This window comes from Dipodomys merriami, unplaced genomic scaffold (genome assembly GCF_024711535.1).
Source record: "Dipodomys merriami isolate MVZ:Mamm:240054 unplaced genomic scaffold, mDipMer1.0.p SCAF_348, whole genome shotgun sequence".
NCBI classification, from domain to species: Eukaryota; Metazoa; Chordata; class Mammalia; order Rodentia; family Heteromyidae; genus Dipodomys; species Dipodomys merriami.
This window is the reverse complement of record NW_027205026.1, coordinates 343,103-359,198: the sequence shown is the minus strand read 5'-3', so window position 1 is coordinate 359,198 and position 16,096 is coordinate 343,103. Positions and strand designations below refer to the sequence as shown.

At 54.2% G+C, this 16,096-nt stretch overlaps 2 protein-coding genes across 2 annotated transcripts; one reads left to right on the top strand and one right to left on the bottom strand.

Annotated features, from left to right (window-relative positions):
- Positions 1-2,758: 2,758 nt before the first annotated feature.
- Positions 2,759-10,614, bottom strand: Chmp1a (charged multivesicular body protein 1A). Its single transcript, XM_069987836.1, has 7 exons — positions 10,509-10,614; positions 8,322-8,341; positions 7,389-7,466; positions 6,335-6,481; positions 5,835-5,963; positions 5,402-5,589; positions 2,759-4,165 (listed from the first exon to the last, which is right to left on the bottom strand). The coding sequence occupies exons 1-7, from the start codon at positions 10,513-10,515 to the stop codon at positions 4,144-4,146; spliced, it is 591 nt and encodes a 196-aa protein (XP_069843937.1). The 5' UTR covers positions 10,516-10,614; the 3' UTR covers positions 2,759-4,143.
- A 320-nt stretch (positions 10,615-10,934) lies between these two features.
- Spata33 (spermatogenesis associated 33) lies at positions 10,935-15,785 on the top strand. Its single transcript, XM_069987834.1, has 3 exons — positions 10,935-11,083; positions 11,188-11,337; positions 15,415-15,785. The coding sequence occupies exons 1-3, from the start codon at positions 11,047-11,049 to the stop codon at positions 15,618-15,620; spliced, it is 393 nt and encodes a 130-aa protein (XP_069843935.1). The 5' UTR covers positions 10,935-11,046; the 3' UTR covers positions 15,621-15,785.
- Positions 15,786-16,096: the final 311 nt, after the last annotated feature.

Genomic DNA, 16,096 nt, shown 5'->3' with positions numbered 1-16,096 from the left:
GTAGGTTTTCAAGTGTCCCCTCATTCCTTCCTTGGGTCGACCTCCCTCCCCAGAACAATCCAGTGGGAGGCTGGCCGCACAGAGGCTGGGTGAGGCCCAGCCCGTCCTGGGGTGCAGGCAGACTCTCCACCTTCTTGGCTGTCTCTGCATAGAAGGGCTCACAGTGGCCCACACTGAGGAGCAAACCTGCCAGTCATCAGGACCAAGAAGGGAAGACAAGCGCACCAATACTAGAAACAACACAGAACAAACGCAAGCACAGGGAGGAGACCACGGCAGTAAATTCCAAAGCAAGGGGCTGCCCAGGTGTGTGCACACGTGTGTGCAGAAGCAGTCTGCGTGTGCTGCACATGTACAAGTGCACACAGCAGCAGTGTGTTCACACACATGCATGTGTGCAGCCAGTTTATGCACATGTGCTGCACACACGTGCACACAGCAGCAATCGGCATGTAAGGCATGTGTGGCAGCAGTCTGTGCGTGCACACATCTGTGTGCAGCCGAAGTTGTGCAGTTTTACACGGACAGTCTGGCCTGGGTTGTGAGGCCCCACAATGGAATGCCAGGATGTGGCTCCTGCCAGCAAAGTGTAAAAGCAGGCCAGCACTGTTTTTATACAGTCGATAGCCAGGTGAGACTACACCTGTGCTGCTCTATATTGTAAGGAGAGGCAATTAGCAAATCTAAAACACTTGTGTAAAATAGCAAGCTGAACCAATCTGAAGCACTGCAAATAAGCAAAAAAAAAAAAAAAAAAAAAAGCAAAAACAAAAATGAAGAGGCTGGGAACGTGGCTTACCAGTAGAGTGCTGGCCTAGCCTGCACGAAGCCCTTGGTTCAATTCCTCATACCACATAAAGAGAAAGCCAGACATGGCACTGTGGCTCAAGTGGTAGAGTGCTATCCTTGAACACAGAGAGGCTCAGGGACAGAGCCCAGGCCCTGAGTTCAAACACTAGGACAAATTTTTTTTTTTTTTTTTTTTTTTTTTTTTTGTCGGCCGTGGGGCTTGAACTCTGGGCCTGGGCGCTGTCCCTCAGCTCTTCAGCTCAAGGCGAGCGCTCTACCACTTGAGCTACAGCGCCACTTCCGGTTTTCTGGTGGTTTATTGGAGATAGGAGTCTCACGGTCTTTCTTGCCCGGGCTGGCTTTGAACAGTGATCCTCAGATCTCAGCCTCCTGAGTAGCTAGGATTACAGGCGTGAGCCACCAGCGCCCGGCTAGGACAAATTTTTTAAAAAGATTAAAACAAAAAGTGACCGGGCACTGGTGGCTCACACCTGTAATCCTAGCTACTCAGGAGACTGAAATCTGAGGATCATGGTTCAAAGCCAGCCCAGACAGGAAAGGCCATGAGACTCTTTTATCTCTAATTAACCACTAGAAAACTGCAAGTGGCACTGTGGCTCAAGTGGTGGAGCACTAGCCCTGAGCTGAAAAACTGAAGGACAGCGCCCAGGCCCAGAGTTCAAGACCCAAGACTGACAAAAAAAAAAAAAAAAAAGTGAATGACAGCCAAATTCTCACTGTCAAAGACAGCTCAAGAATGTTACAGCAGATGGCACTGGTGAGAGGTTGAACTAATGAGGGTGAAAGAGAATGTATATGGCCAAAGTAGGTCGTCCCAATGGATAAAAAGGGACAAGGAAACCTGCTGCCATTGTGTTAAAGGAAGGAGTGGGGCTGCCAGGTGGCAAATTGGAATACGCTGTATATATGCATAGAAATGTCACAATGGAATTGCCTTCTACAACTAGTGTACGACTAAGAAAAGAGAGAGGCAGCTTAATTGGAGTTGGCATGGCAGTTCACACAAGCCCTAGGATGAGAAGGCTGAGGAGTGGACTGTGGAGTTCAAGGTCAGCGTGGGCTGCACAGCAAGTCTCTAAAATAGATGTTACGGAAGTGGCGCTGTGGCTCACGTGGTAGAGTTAGCCTTGGGCTGAAGCGCTCAGGGACAGTGCCCAAGCCCAGAGTTCAAGCTCCACAACAGACAAAAACAAAAGAGGGGCTGGGAAGGTGGCTCAGTGGTAGAGCGCTTGCCTTGCATGCCTGAGGCCCTGGGTTCAATTCCTCAGCACCACATAAGCAAAAAATAAACAAAAGACAGATGTGGGGCTGGGAAGGTGGTTCAGTGGTAGAGTGCTTGCCTTGCATGCATGAGGCCCTGGGTTCGATTCCTCCGCACCACATACACAGAAAAAGCTGGAAGTGGTGCTGTGGCTCGTGGTAGAGCGCTCATCTTGAGCTGAAGAGCTCTCAGGCTCCACGACCAACGACCACACAAAGCAAAACCCCCAATGTTATACATAAGGAGAGGGCCTTATGCTGTGTGCCGGCCGGCACCAGGCTGTGGCCTCTGATGCCCACACTGAGTGCTCTTCACGCTGTGGCAGCCACACCGCTGGCGGGGGTAGTTTGTGAGCGGCACCCTCTGCAGCCCCGGCTGCTGCTGGGCTGAGCAGGGCAGGCCTGCGGCCCGGCACGCCCTGAGGTGCTGGGGGCAGAGCCCGGTGCCTGCCTCCGCGGCCAGCTTGAGCACTGCACACTAGACAAGCTCCACACTTTCCAAGTTTTGTTAGTTGAATGTTTTTCAAGATGAAAAAGAAACTGTAGCACCCAAGTTCGCATGCACTTCGCTGGGGGGTGGGGGTCTGTATTTCTTGCACCCCTGCCTCTCCCCTGTCTGCCCTCCTGGGAGAGGCCGGGTGACACCTCTAGGCCCCCCCAGCCACACCACGGCAGCAAAACAAAGCTCTACGAGGTGTACAGGCATGTTTATTCAACAGCATTTTAATAAGGTCACACGTCCAGGCTGTGATGCACCTCCGCCCTCTAGCTCCGGAGGGAACCCCGCACCCTGGGATGGGGCAGCAGACACCCCAGTGGCTTCCCAGGGCAGGCAGCAGCTCCCCCCGACTCCTAGCACGAGTGGATGTCAGGGAGCCTGGAGGGCGGGGCTGGACCGTGCCCTGAGAGCCCACATCCAGGCCCTGCATGTCACCCGCCTCCCTCCGCAGCACACCTCGAAACCCAGAACACAGAGAACCAAACGTGGCGAGTCCGAGTCCAGGCAAGTCCCCATGTTTCTGAGTGAGCCTGTGGTCTCGGGGTAGTGCCGACACTGCTCACCACTTCTGCTGGACCCAACATCCCACACGCTGCCCACTTCTACTTTGGCAACAAAAAAAAAACAAAAACAAAAATAAAAAACCGGGATCGTCAAGAACATGAGAAAAGTTCAGGAAACAGAAGAAACGAACAGCAGCCTGTGCCAGGTCCCCTGTTTACCACAGCCAGGGGTCACTGCACAGACCGCTGTGGAGAGCCAGCCAGAGACTTGGCCAGGCTCTGTCAGCACGTTTCTTCATGCGCAGTCAGGACGGGGAAGCCAGAGAGAGACCGGGGCATTCCACCGGGTGAGAGGCACAGCGGAGGCGGCTGAGTGAGGAGCCACCATCAGCGCCAGGGCAGACACAGAGCAAGCTCAGCCCAGGACACCTCCAGGGGCGGCCAGCAAGGGTAAGCACACCAGTGTGGGTGTGCCTGGACTTGGAACGGGGCAACAGTTCTGTCCCTGTGGGTTAGACAGAGGAGCCAAGGACAGGAGGCCCGAGCAGGCTCATCCACTGGTGGTTACGGCCAACACCCTTGGCCTACAAGGACAGAGAGGAGGGCCATGGCATGTTGGTGGCACTGGACATCCTCTGGCACACACAGGTCCACAGTCATCTCCTCAGAGCTGCTAGGCAGCGGGTGTTTTGGACCCTCAGATCCAGTCACTGGACACCGAAGGCCCCACAGAGCTGTGATGTCCACACGCACTGCTGGCCAGACCCTGTCAACTCCACACAAGCAGAGGACAGAGCAGCCTGCCAATCTCCTGGCTACAGTCACAGAAGCCACACACACAGGTTTGTGCAAACTCAACAGTGGGACAAAGATCCACCTACACCTAAAAGAAACAGGATCAGTTCTGAGGCACCAACCGGCCTGGCATGTGGGAGAGCCAGGCCGGGCTGCTGCCCAGCTCTGCAGGGTCAGAGGACTCTGCAGGTCAGATGAGGCGGGCACACTGGGGGAGGGGCGCAGGAGTCTCCAGCACAGCACAGGCAGGGGTAGTGCCACCCCTGGAAGGTACAGCTAATTCCTCAGGGCGGCCAACCTGGAAATCAACGGGACTCTGGTGAGACTGGCAAGGGGCAAGGACTGCCACAACACTGTGTCTATGTGAGACATCAGCTGGACACCAAGGCCTCTTCCTCACCCAGGCCCTGTAATCATGTCCCCCAGCCTCAGCTTTTCAAGGCTTCCTGGGGTAACACAGTGAAAGGTGCTGCAAACAGCTGAGTACTATGCCATTCTTTTTTTTTAATCCTCTCCAGTCTTGGGGCTTGACCTTGGCCTGGCCGCTGTTCCTGAGCTTTTCTCAAGGCTGGTACTTTACCACCTGAGCCACAGCGCTACTTCTGGCTTTTGTGAGTAGTTTACCGGAGATAATAGTCCCATGGGCTTTCCTGCCTGTGATGGCTTTGAACCATGATCCTTGGACCTTAACCTAGTAGCTAGGATTGCAGGCGTGGGCCACTGGCACCTGGCCATGCCATTCTTTTTTTTGTTGGTCATGGGGCTTGTTGGTCATGGGGCTTGAACTCCAGGCCTGGGCGCTGTCCCTCAGCTCTTCAGCTCAAAGCTAGTGCTCTACCACTTGAGCCACAGCGCCACTTCCAATTTTCTGGTGGTTTATTGGAGATAAGAGTCTCATGGACTTTCCTGCCTGGGCTGGCTTTGAACCGTGATCCTTAGATCTCAGCCTCCTGAGTCTCTAGGATGAGAGGCATGAACCACCGGCACCTGGCTCCCCAATGCCATTCTTAAGAAAATTAAAGATTTTCTTCCAAAGTGAGCAACATGCGGTCCTGCAGCTGACGCCAGCGCCTGGCTAAAAACCTGGGCTTGCAGCTGGCCAGGAGGCCTGCTCTATGCCCAGTGTCCTCCTGCTCTCCCTGAGGCTACGCTGCTGAGGAAGGGCCTCCCAGGACCCAGCCCAGCCCAGGCCGTCCTCAGGCTCCCCACTCACACCCCTCAGCACCATGCACTCCCAGGACCCAGCCCAGCCCAGGCCGTCCTCAGGCTCCCCACTCACACCCCTCAGCACCATGCACTCCCAGGACCCAGCCCAGCCCAGGCCGTCCTCAGGCTCCCCACTCACACCCCTCAGCACCATGCACTCCCAGGCACAGCCCAGCCCAGGCCATCCTCAGGGCTCCCCACTCACACCCCTCAGCACCATGCACTCCCAGGACCCAGCCCAGCCCAGGCCGTCCTCAGGCTCCCCACTCACACCCCTCAGCACCATGCACTCCCAGGCACAGCAGTGGAGCCCAACCCACTGCCCTACCTCCGGGACAGCTGGTCCTCGGGGCTGCGCGCGGAGCTCTCCCCCACAGCAGCAGCACCCTCAGGCAGCTGGCTGAGCTGATCCAGGACCTCCAGGCCGTTCTCCTCAGCAATCTGCACAATGAGGCTGTCCACCTGCTCCTGAGGAGTGGTCAGTGTGGTGGCCGAGCTCATGGAGTCCTCCATCACCTGTGGACGGGTGCATTCTGAGCAGCTGCACCCAGGCTTGGTGTGCCTCACTTGCTCTCCATTCACATGTGCCCTTCCAGCCTCCACACTCACTCACCTTGCCTGCGGCCCACCTGCAAGGAGCACTGTCCACACCTCTGCGCTTCCCAGAGGACAGGTGCCCTACCCTCCCCAGAGGTTCTCAGAGGAACCTCAGCGATCAGCCTGGGAACCGCCCTGCCCGCCTGCCTGCCCTGGTCACATACCGATGTGTGCACATCCAGGTTCTGCACCTGCTGCTCGAACCTGTCCATCACCGCAGACACTTTCTGTAGATCCATGGCACTCAGAGCCTTGTCTAGAGCTTTGGTCACCTGTGCCATGTTCTTGGTCACCTGGGACAGGAACAGAATTAAAGGCAGGCAAGGGTCACCCACCGACGACAGGGCCTCTGGACCCTGATGGGTGCCCAGAGTCTCAGTAACTGCTGCTGACTACACGCACGCACCAGGAAGACCAGTGCGTGGGCCTCTAAGGACAGGTAACAACACTGTGGGGGGCTCTCTTGGTTGTGAGTCAAGCCCATGTGCGTGCTCCCCAGCCGGCCAGACCAGGCCTGCCTCTTGTGGGTGCTGCAGGACCCGGGCCCACTTGGCCGCTTTCTGGGCCCTGCTGCACTCGGCCCTCCCCGATGCTGACCCCGCCTCCTGGGTGTGCCTGCCATCCAGCCGCCAGGGCCCGCCCTCTCCCGCCACACGGCACTCACCCCCTTCATGGTCACAGCCGTCTGGACCTTGGAGGCCACCGCGTCCACACGGGACGCCATGCGGAGCCAGTTCACACTTTCATTCTTCTTGCGGATGGCATTTTCAGCATACACTCGAGCACATTCCACATTTTTCTGCTGCAGGGCCTAAGATTCAAGAAGAAATAGTCACAGGAGAAATGTCTGTGCGAGAACTAGCTTTGTCTCCATCAGCCTTGCCTGCTAGAAGCCTGGTGCAGACCTCCCTGGGCAGTTTGCTGTCATGGGGGTCAGGGCTTTCAGTTTCCCTCCGGTGTACAATGAAAACATCCATGACCTTCACAGACGTGCACTGCCCACCTGCCACACCCAGAGCAGGCCGTGGAGACTCCACACCCACAGTGGTGCCTGGCCCACGGCAGATACTCCCAAGCCCTAACTGCACAGGAGCAAGTGGTAGGAGCCAGAGGCACAGGTGCGGAAGGTGAGCACCCATGACACAGACCACAGCCAGGTCTGTACCACAGGTTCCTTTACCCTGGAAGCCAGAGTGGGTGAGAATGTAACAACATCCATAACTCCAGGGCTCAGGTGCCATGAGACACCACTTTAAGAGCTGTACCAGACTGGGTGGAAAGTCTACATCAAGAGCAATCACCCCTCTTTCCTTTTGCACTGCCCATTTTTAGGCAGGGGCACCTTCCAGAAGAGGCGCCAGCAAACCTCTAACCCTGCCACCCATGGATACCCCCGTGCCTCTGCCTAATGCTGAGCCCAGGACGCAAGCTCAGCAGGACAGAACTAGATGAGCATGGTGAGACAGGAGGCCAAGACAGCTGGGAACCCACGTCCTACATAATTCAGGTGAAGCCATCTCAGAGTATCAGGACGGAGTAAGAGAAACTGACATGTAGAGAAAATGAACAAATGCTGGGCACTCATAGTTCTGATGTGGACACTCTCCATTCAACTGTGATGGCAGTAAGTACCTTGCATAAAAAGAAGACAGAAAATAAAGCAGAAAATAAAAACAAGGGGAGAAATGAAAGGAGTGGAGACTGGAGAAATCACACACCTTCTTTACTTTGGCTTGCTCGCCCTTGGAGTCCTTCTCAGCCTTTTTGGCCAGCTTCTCCAGTTGTTTTGCTGTGAACTGAGCAGAAACCGTAAGGCTCCAAGCAGCAACAAGCAGCTCACCTTTCAGACCACTCCTCGCGCATCCCACCACCATCCCCTTTAGGTGAAAGGCCCTCCACAAACACAGCTCTCCTGAGGGAGCGCACACACACCACCGCCTCACGATGCTTCCGTGCAACGCGGAACAATCCCAGAGATACACTTTATAGCTGTGACCTCTCTCTAGCTCATCAGGGAACCGGGGATAAACAAGAAGCTAACCCTTAGAGTATTTAAGGGAAAAGGAGCATTATCAGGAAGCAGGGATATTAAGCTATCCACAGGACTCTCCTCCAAACAGGATGCCTAAGGGTTCCAGGCCACGGATTTAAACACTTAGCAGAACATCAAGGCATTCACATAATGCCCAAACTGTGTTTCTTTTTTTTTTTTTTTTGGTCCGTCCTAGGCCTTGAACTCAGGGCATGGGCACTGTCTCTGATCTTTTGCTCAAGGCTAGCACTCTACCACTGGAGCCACAGCACCACTTCTGGCTTCTTTCTGTTTATGTGGTACTGAGGAATTAAACCAGGGCTTCATGTATGCTACACAAGCACTCTACCACAAAGCCACCTTCCCAGTCCACCAAATTGTGTTTCTTAAAGATACAATACACTCAATCTTTCATGGATAAGCCCAAAAGATCTGCTTTTTCTTAGCCAGAAACAAAGGAAAAGAATGTCACTCAGATTCATCAATAACCCTGCCCTTGTCAGCAGCCACTCAACTTTCATAATCTGCCCCTGACTCTGTGTTCCCAGGGTTCTGAGGATGTTTTGTATTATTTGTCCTCAGGACAGGACTGGGGCAAAAACAGTCATTAGATACATACCTTCAGCTGGAACAGGGTATCTGCAAAGACAAAGCAAATGGTTTCAGGATATTAAAAAACAGGACAAGTAGCACTTTTAACAAACAGATAGATTCACTAAGATATATGCAGACTCTAGAAGCTGGCACAGAAGGCAGTTACCATTTGACTCAGGACTTTGAAGGGAGACAGAATAGTAGCTAGTCCTAGACCCTTGTTAGCCATATAGCTCCAGCCAACAGACCGTCCCTAAGTGGTTTATCAAGAACACAGGGAGCTGATTGCTGATGGTGTACATCTGTAATCCTAGCTACTCAAGAGGCTGAGATCTGAGGATCCTGGTTCGAAGTCAGTCCAAGCAGGAAAGTGCATGAGACTCGTCTCCAATTAACTACCAGAAAACTGGAGGTGATGCTGTGGTTCAAGTGGTAGAACACTTGCCTTAAGAAAAAAGAGCTGAGGGCTGGGAAGGTGGTTCAGTGGTAGAGTGCTTGCCTTGCATGCATGAGGCCCTGGGTTTGATTCTTCATCACCACATAAACAAACAAACAAAAAAAGCCAGAAGGGACACTGTGGCTCAAGTGGTAGAGCACTAGCCTTGAGCTGAAGAGCTGAGGAACAGCGCCCAGGCCCAGAATTAGGCCCCACGACCAGACCCCCCTCAAAAAAAAAAAAAAAAAAAAAAAAGGAAAAGAAAAAAAGAAAAGAAAAAAGAGCTGAGACAGTGCCCAGGCCCTGAGTTTAAGCCCTACAACCAACCAAAAGGGGCAGAAAGAAAAAAAAAAGCTATTCATTTGTTTTATAATTTGTACAACTTTACGAAACATGGGATCTTTTCTCAACTTCATAGTATATGTGTTTTATACATACACACACCTTTTTGTTGTTATTGGACCTGGAGCTTGAATTCAGAGCCTGGGTGCTGTCCCTGAGCTTCTTTTGCTCAAGGTGAGAGCTATCCCACTTGAGCCACAGCACCACATTTTTTTTGGGGGGGGGGTGGTTGTGGGGGTTGAACTTTTGAACTAAGGGTCTGGGAACTCTTGCTCAAGGCTGGTGCTTTACCACTTGAGCCACAGCACCATTTCTGGTTTTCTGGTGGTCAATTAAATAAGAGTCTCAAGGGAACCTTTCTGCCTCAGCTGGCTTTGAACTGTGGTCCTCAGATCTCAGCCTCCTGGGTAGCTAGGGGGACAGGGGCAAGCCACCAGCAACACTTGTTTCTAAACTACATCATCAGTCTTGGGACACCTATGTACTCACTCACCTGACTGTGCTAAATAAATCCAGGGTTAAATAGAAACTGCTACACAAGCTTGTGAGACAAGTAGTTCTGGACTGATCTCAAGTTACTACCTTTGTAAGCAAACAGTGACACTAGCTGGCTGAAAGGGTTCACCACCAATCCAGAATGAGCTCCCACCTGAGCTACCTAGGGCACCCGCCCATCTACCGGCTCTCGGGGCAGGCACCAGTCAGCGAGGATCACCTGGCAGAACGCGCTGACCGGCCCCACCCAGCCCTGCCCATCCCCGCCTCCCCGCCTCAGTCTCCGTCTAGCCTTTGGTGGGACTAGGCCGAGGAACAAACTGTCGTGGACCTGAGAAAAGGCCTCAAGAGAAGACTGAGGAACCGGTGGGCCCCGCCCGTGGGGGCGTGCCTCCTTCACAGCAGCGTGGCTGCGGCAGTCCCGGCTGGTCCTCAGACCGGCCCGCGCCCCGTCCGCCCGCGCCCCGTCCGCCCGCACCCCGTCCGCCCGCACCCGGTCCGCCCGCGCCCCGTCCGCCCGCGCCCCGTCCGCCCGCACCCGGTCCGCCCGCGCCCCGTCCGCCCGCGCCCCGTCCGCCCGCGCCCCGTCCGCACGCACGTCGGTGGGGCCCGCACCCGGTCCGCCCGCGCCCCGTCCGCCCGCGCCCCGTCCGCCCGCACCCCGTCCGCACGCACGTCGGCGGGGAGGGCCGGGCGAGGACTCGCGGGCGGGCCCGTCCCGAAGGGCCGGCTCTTCTCTTCCGAGCGGCCCGCGCGGTGCTCAGGCCGCACCCCGAGGCCCCAGCGCCGAGGAGGGCGGGACGGGGTGGGGAGGGCCGGGCTCCGGCGGAGGCCCAACACCGGCCCCGGGGGCCACGGCCGACCTCAGGGCCGAGGCGGGGAGCAGACACGGATGTGAGATGGGGTCGGCGGTCCACCCGGCAGCGGGCGGCCCCTTACCGTCCATGGCCAGTCCGGCAGCGCAACCGGGGCTTGGCAAGAGGCGGCAGAACCGAGCGCGGCGCCCCGCGGCCACTTCCGGGGTCTCCGCGACGTCCGGTTGGGGACGGCTATCGCGAGAGGACGCAAGGCCCCGCCCCTCGCCCTGGGGCGGGGCATCGCGCGGTTTCCGTGGCGACCCGCTGGGCAACGCGCGGGCGGGGCGTCCGCGGGGGGCGGGGCGCTCGCGGGAGGCGGGGCATCGCGCGGTTTCCGTGGCGACCCGCTGGGCGGCGCGCGCGAGGGGCGGGGCATCGCGCGGTTTCCGTGGCGACCCGCTGGGCGGCGCGCGCGAGGGGCGGGGCAACGCGCGGGCGGGGCGTCCGCGGGGGCGGGGCGTCCGCGGGGGGCGGGGCGCCCGCGGGGGGCGGGGCGTCGCTCGGTTTCCTAGGCGACCCGCGCGGTACCGGCCCGCCCAGCCGCTCTGTGAATCACTCCCTGGGCCCGCCCGGGAGGTGCGGGCATCTCGGCCTGCGCCGGCCTGACCGTGGGCTCACGTATGGGCCTTTCCAGAAGCAAAACCAAACTGGATAAAGGTAAGGGGCGCCGCGGCCCCCCGCCCAGCTGCCTCCTCCCATTCCTGGCCCGAGCCGGCGCCGGGAGCCCGGTACCCACAGGTGTCCCCCATGATCTGTTCTAGGAGAGGAGGACAAGAAGGAGCTCGCCTATTCCGTTCCCAAGTCCAAGAACAAGTGGACGAAGAAGCCATCCCAGGAGGCCAAGGAGGCCGGCAGCCTTGGCGAGGGGCTGGGGCCGGGCAAGCACCAACGGCCCTCCTCCTCCTCCGGAGGTAGGGCACCCGCTTCCCCCCTCCGGAGGCGGGGCACCCCCTGCGCCCCTCCCCAGGAGGCGGGGCACCCCCTGCGCCCCTCCCCCGGAGGCGGGGCACCCCCCTTCCGCCCCTCTGGAGGCGGGGCACCCCCTGCGCCCCTCCCCCGGAGGCGGGGCACCCCCTGCGCCCCTCCCCCGGAGGCGGGGCACCCCCTGCGCCCCTCCCCCGGAGGCGGGGCACCCCCCTTCCGCCCCTCTGGAGGCGGGGCACCCCTGAGCCCCTCCCCCGGAGGCGGGGCACCCCCTGCGCCCCTCCTCTTCTCGGAGGTCCCGTGGCTCTGAACTCGGGCTTGCACTGGTTTGGGCCGTATCTCTAGCTCAGCTTTTTGCGGGCCATTTTTTTTTCTTTTTGGGTCCATTCATGGGGCCTGAACTCTGGGCCTGGGCGCTGTCCCTCAGCTCTTCAGCTCAAGGCCAGCGCTCTACCACTGAGCCACCTTCCCAGCCCATTTGCGGGCCACTTTTGGAGATGGAATCTCTAAGTCTTTTCTGTCCAGGCTGGCTTCAAAATTGAGACCCTGCAGATCTTAGCCTCTTGAATATCTAGAATGACATTGAGATCAATGATTAGGGGCGTTTGTTTCAGGACTTAGGCATAGGAGAATTTGCAGAATTCTTGGTGGACTGTGCAAAGTCAGGTACTCTCCAAAGTGGTAGATGCATAACAGTCCAGAGAGAGCTTGATTTGAGGTCACTCAATGTCACTCAGGAGGGCTGAGTAACTTCTGGTAAACTTCAGTATGTCAAAGCCTTGGAGCAAAGCCTCGAGAGAGACTGCTCAGAGTGTAGTGCAGCCCCTGAAGATGGAAGCCCATCATGGAGAAGAGATTTGTGGGTGAAACAAGAGAGTGAAAGAGTTTGCCCACTTACTGAGAAGCAGCCTAGTGTGGTCACACCTTGGGCATATGGTGAAGATGAAGCCACAAAAGCAAGATGAAGCCTGAAGTCTTCCACCTATTTTAGCATGGGTAAAATGGATGGCTTTGGAGATGGATCTGAAAACGGGAGAGGCGATGAGCTGTGAGCCTTAGAAAGGCCAGTAGGGGACGCAGAGCCTGAGGGGAGACTACACAAAGCCCTTTGCTGCCTCCCACTAACATAATTTCCAGATAGATAAGAGCAAATATCAAAGTCAGTAGGGAAAAATGAGGATGCAAGTATTTCATCTGATTTCTCACTGTTGAGAGTCTAATCCTTGGAGAAAAAAAGTTATTTTTTAATTAGTCTACAAATTATACAAAGAAGTTTCGCTGTGGTATTTCCATGTTTGCATATATTATATGTGATAGGATTAATCTTCTTTATTACTTATTTTTCTTTCTGTCTTGAGGCTTGAACTCAGGGCCCGGGCACTATCTCTGAGCTGCTTTTGCTCAAGGCAAGGGCACTACCACTTTGAACCACAGCATCACTTCCAGATTTCTAGTGGTTAATTGGAGATAGGAGTCTCAGAATTTCCTGCCTGGGCTGGCTTCAAACCACTATCCCCAGATCTCAGCCTGATGAGTAGCTAAACAGGCAGGCACTGGCACCCAGCTTCTGTTACTCATGATTTTCCCCATCTCTTAGTTTTAAGTAGTTTTTAGTGGGTCTTATTATGCCATCTTCATCCACAGACATAGTGAACTTTGATAGCACCTCCCTTCCCCTTATTGTCTTTCTCCCCTGTCCCCAATCTTACCTCCCAGTCTCACATTTACAGCAGTGCACAAAAGGTGTTGAAGAGGCTGACTATACTAATGTTGAAAACAGCTCCCCTTGACAGGTGCCAGCTACTCAGACGGTTAAGATCTGAGGATCAAGGTTCAAGGCCAGCTAGGACAGGAAAGTCATGAGAATGTTACTTCCAATAAACTGCTAAAAAGGTTGGAAGTGGAGCTACAGATCAAGTAGTAGAGCACTAGCCTTGAGAAGAAAAAAAAAAAGCACAGGGTCAACGCCCAGGCCTGAGTTCAAGCCCCAGGATCAACACACACACACACACACACACACACACACATACACTCTCTCTCTCTCTCTCTCTCTCTCTCTCTCTCTCTCTCTCTCTCTCTCTCTCTGCCAGGCACTGATGGCTCATGCCTGTTGCTTAAGGAGATACAATCTGAGGATTGAAGTTTAAAGCCAGTCTGAACTGGCAAATCTGTGACTCTTATCTCCAAATAAGTGAAAACGTGGCAGAGTTCCAACATTGAAAAAGCTAAGCAAGAGCTCGAGGTCCAAGTTCAAGCTTTAGTACTGCCACACAGAAACAAAGGTCACTGGGCCAAGACTGCCAACTATGAGTAAGCCAAGCATGAGAGACACTGAGTTGGGGGGGGGGGGGGCGGGAAGAGCCAGACGCCAGACGGGCGCTGGTGGCTCATACCTGTAATCCTAGCTTCTCAGAAGGCTGAGATCTGAGGATCGACGTTCAGAACCATTCTGGGCAGGAAAGTTCATGGGACTCTTCTCTCCACTAAACTACAAAAAAAAAAAAAAAAAGCTGTGGTTCAAGTGGTAGAGTGCTAGTCTCAAGCAAAAAAGTTTATAGAGACAACACCCAGGCTTTGAGGTCAAGCTCCAGGATCTTTATAGAAATCAATTTGAAACTGTAACCCCTCTGTACTCACCTTTATAAAAATAAAAACCAATTTGATTATATATGTATATGTTTTATTTGTTGCCAGTCCTGGGCTTGAACTCAGGGCCTGGAACTATCCATGAGCCTCTTTGTGCTTAAGGCTCTATAATTTGGGCCACAGCACCACTTCCAGCTTTTTCTGAGCCTTAAGCAGAAGAGCTGAGGGACAGCACCCAGGCCCTGATTTCAAACCCCAGGACCAGAACAACAACAACAGAGACTGTGAATGTTCTGGATACATATGGATGTATATGGGGAAAGACCTCTCTGTACTGTTCTAACAGAGGCCTAAAGCCTGTGCTTAGCCTTGGCCCAGTGAGGCTAATCAGCACTTCTTTACTTTTTTTTTTTTTTTTTTTTTTGGTCATGGGGCTTGAACTCTGGGCCTGGACGCTGTCCCTGAGCTCTTCAGCTCAAAGCTAGTACTCTACTACTTGAGCCACAGCACCACTTCTGGTTTTCTGGTAGTTTATTCGAAATAAGAGTCTTGTAGACTTTCCTGCCTGGGCTGGCTCTGAACCGTGATCCTCAGATCTCAGCCCCCTGAGTAGCTAGGATTACAGGCGTGAGCCACCGGTCCCCAGCTCTGCCTGTCTACTTTTAAAACCTGAAACTCAACAGCTTTACAGCAGGTATGTATTCCCTGTAACCTTAGCAATATTAGAAGTGCCCATTTCTAGCGCCTTCTGTTAATCAAGTTCTGCACAGAGGATTTACCAGTTAGAACCCTTTGGCACTTGGGAATCTGAGCCATGGCCATGGGAGCAGACAGGCCTTTCTCGCCTGCTTTCCTTCCTGTGTCTGTCATCCTGCAGGTCCTCTGTAGCTCATAAAACCTAAAGAATCTTTCCTGATTCTTTTTTTTTCTTCTTTTTTCCAGTCCTAGGGCTTGAACTCAGGGCTTGAGCACTGCCCCTGAGCTGCTTTTGCTCAAGGCTAGCACTCTACCACTTGAGCCAAAGCACCACTTCTGGCCTTTTCTCTGTATGTGCTATTGCGGAATAGAACTCAGGACGTCATGAATGCTAGGCAAGCCCTGTACCACTAAGCCACATCCCAGCCCCTCCTGTTTTCTTTCTTGAAGAGGGTATGCAGGAAGAGAAGGGAAAAACTAAGTCAGGGAAGGGGTAACATTATCCAAAAAGAAATGCATTCATTTCCTGACTTTTGTAACTATAACCCATCTGTATATCACCTTTATAGTAACAATAAAAGAAAGCACAAAAAAGAGGGTATTAGTATTTACTCTGTGTATAGCAGTGGTGAATTTATTTGAGCTTTGGGATATTTATGTGGTATTTTTTCCTGGTAACTACAAATCTGATTCCTTTACTTGTACCTAAGTCAGGCCTTGTGTGTGTTGTTGAAGACGTTCCCTCACACCTGCTAAATGCCTGGGTCTTTTTTTCCCTCTAGAGAAACCTGATGTAAAACAGTCAAGCAGGAAAAACACCATCACTCCACAGATCGTCATCACTCGGGCCTCAAAGGAGACTATAGTCAGCTACAGTTCCACTGGAAGTGAGGAGCAGAGGACCATCCGGGAACAGGCTGAATGGGGCCCCTACCGCCGACACAGGAACCCCAGTACAATAGCAGCCTACCTGCCTGACAAAGAGTAAACAGAAGCTTCCAGTCGCTGTCCTTCTTTGCTGCGACTGAGTCTCACTATGGGCTCTAAGTGACCATTGGGTCGTTTCCCCCCAGAGCCACTGGCAGACAGATATGGGGGAAGCTACTGGCTCAGATACTGTGATACTAAAGGAATAAACTAGCTCATCACTGTTGGAAGTGTCAGGCTATGCAGTGTAGGGAAAAGTGGAAGAGACCATCTCAACCAACAACAACAAAAAATAGGCTGAAGTCATGGCTCAAATGGTAGCATGCCAGCCATGAGCCACCAAGTGAAAACACAAGGCCTTGGGTTTAAGCTGTAGTACAGGCAAAAAAAAAAAAAAAAAAAAGTAAAAAGCTGGGTGCTGGTGACTCACCTGTAATCCTAACTACTCAAAGGCTGAGATCTGAGAATCATGATTCAAAGCCAGCCAAGGCAGCAAAGTTGGTGGCAATCAGACTTTTTTTTTGGCCAGTTCTGGGG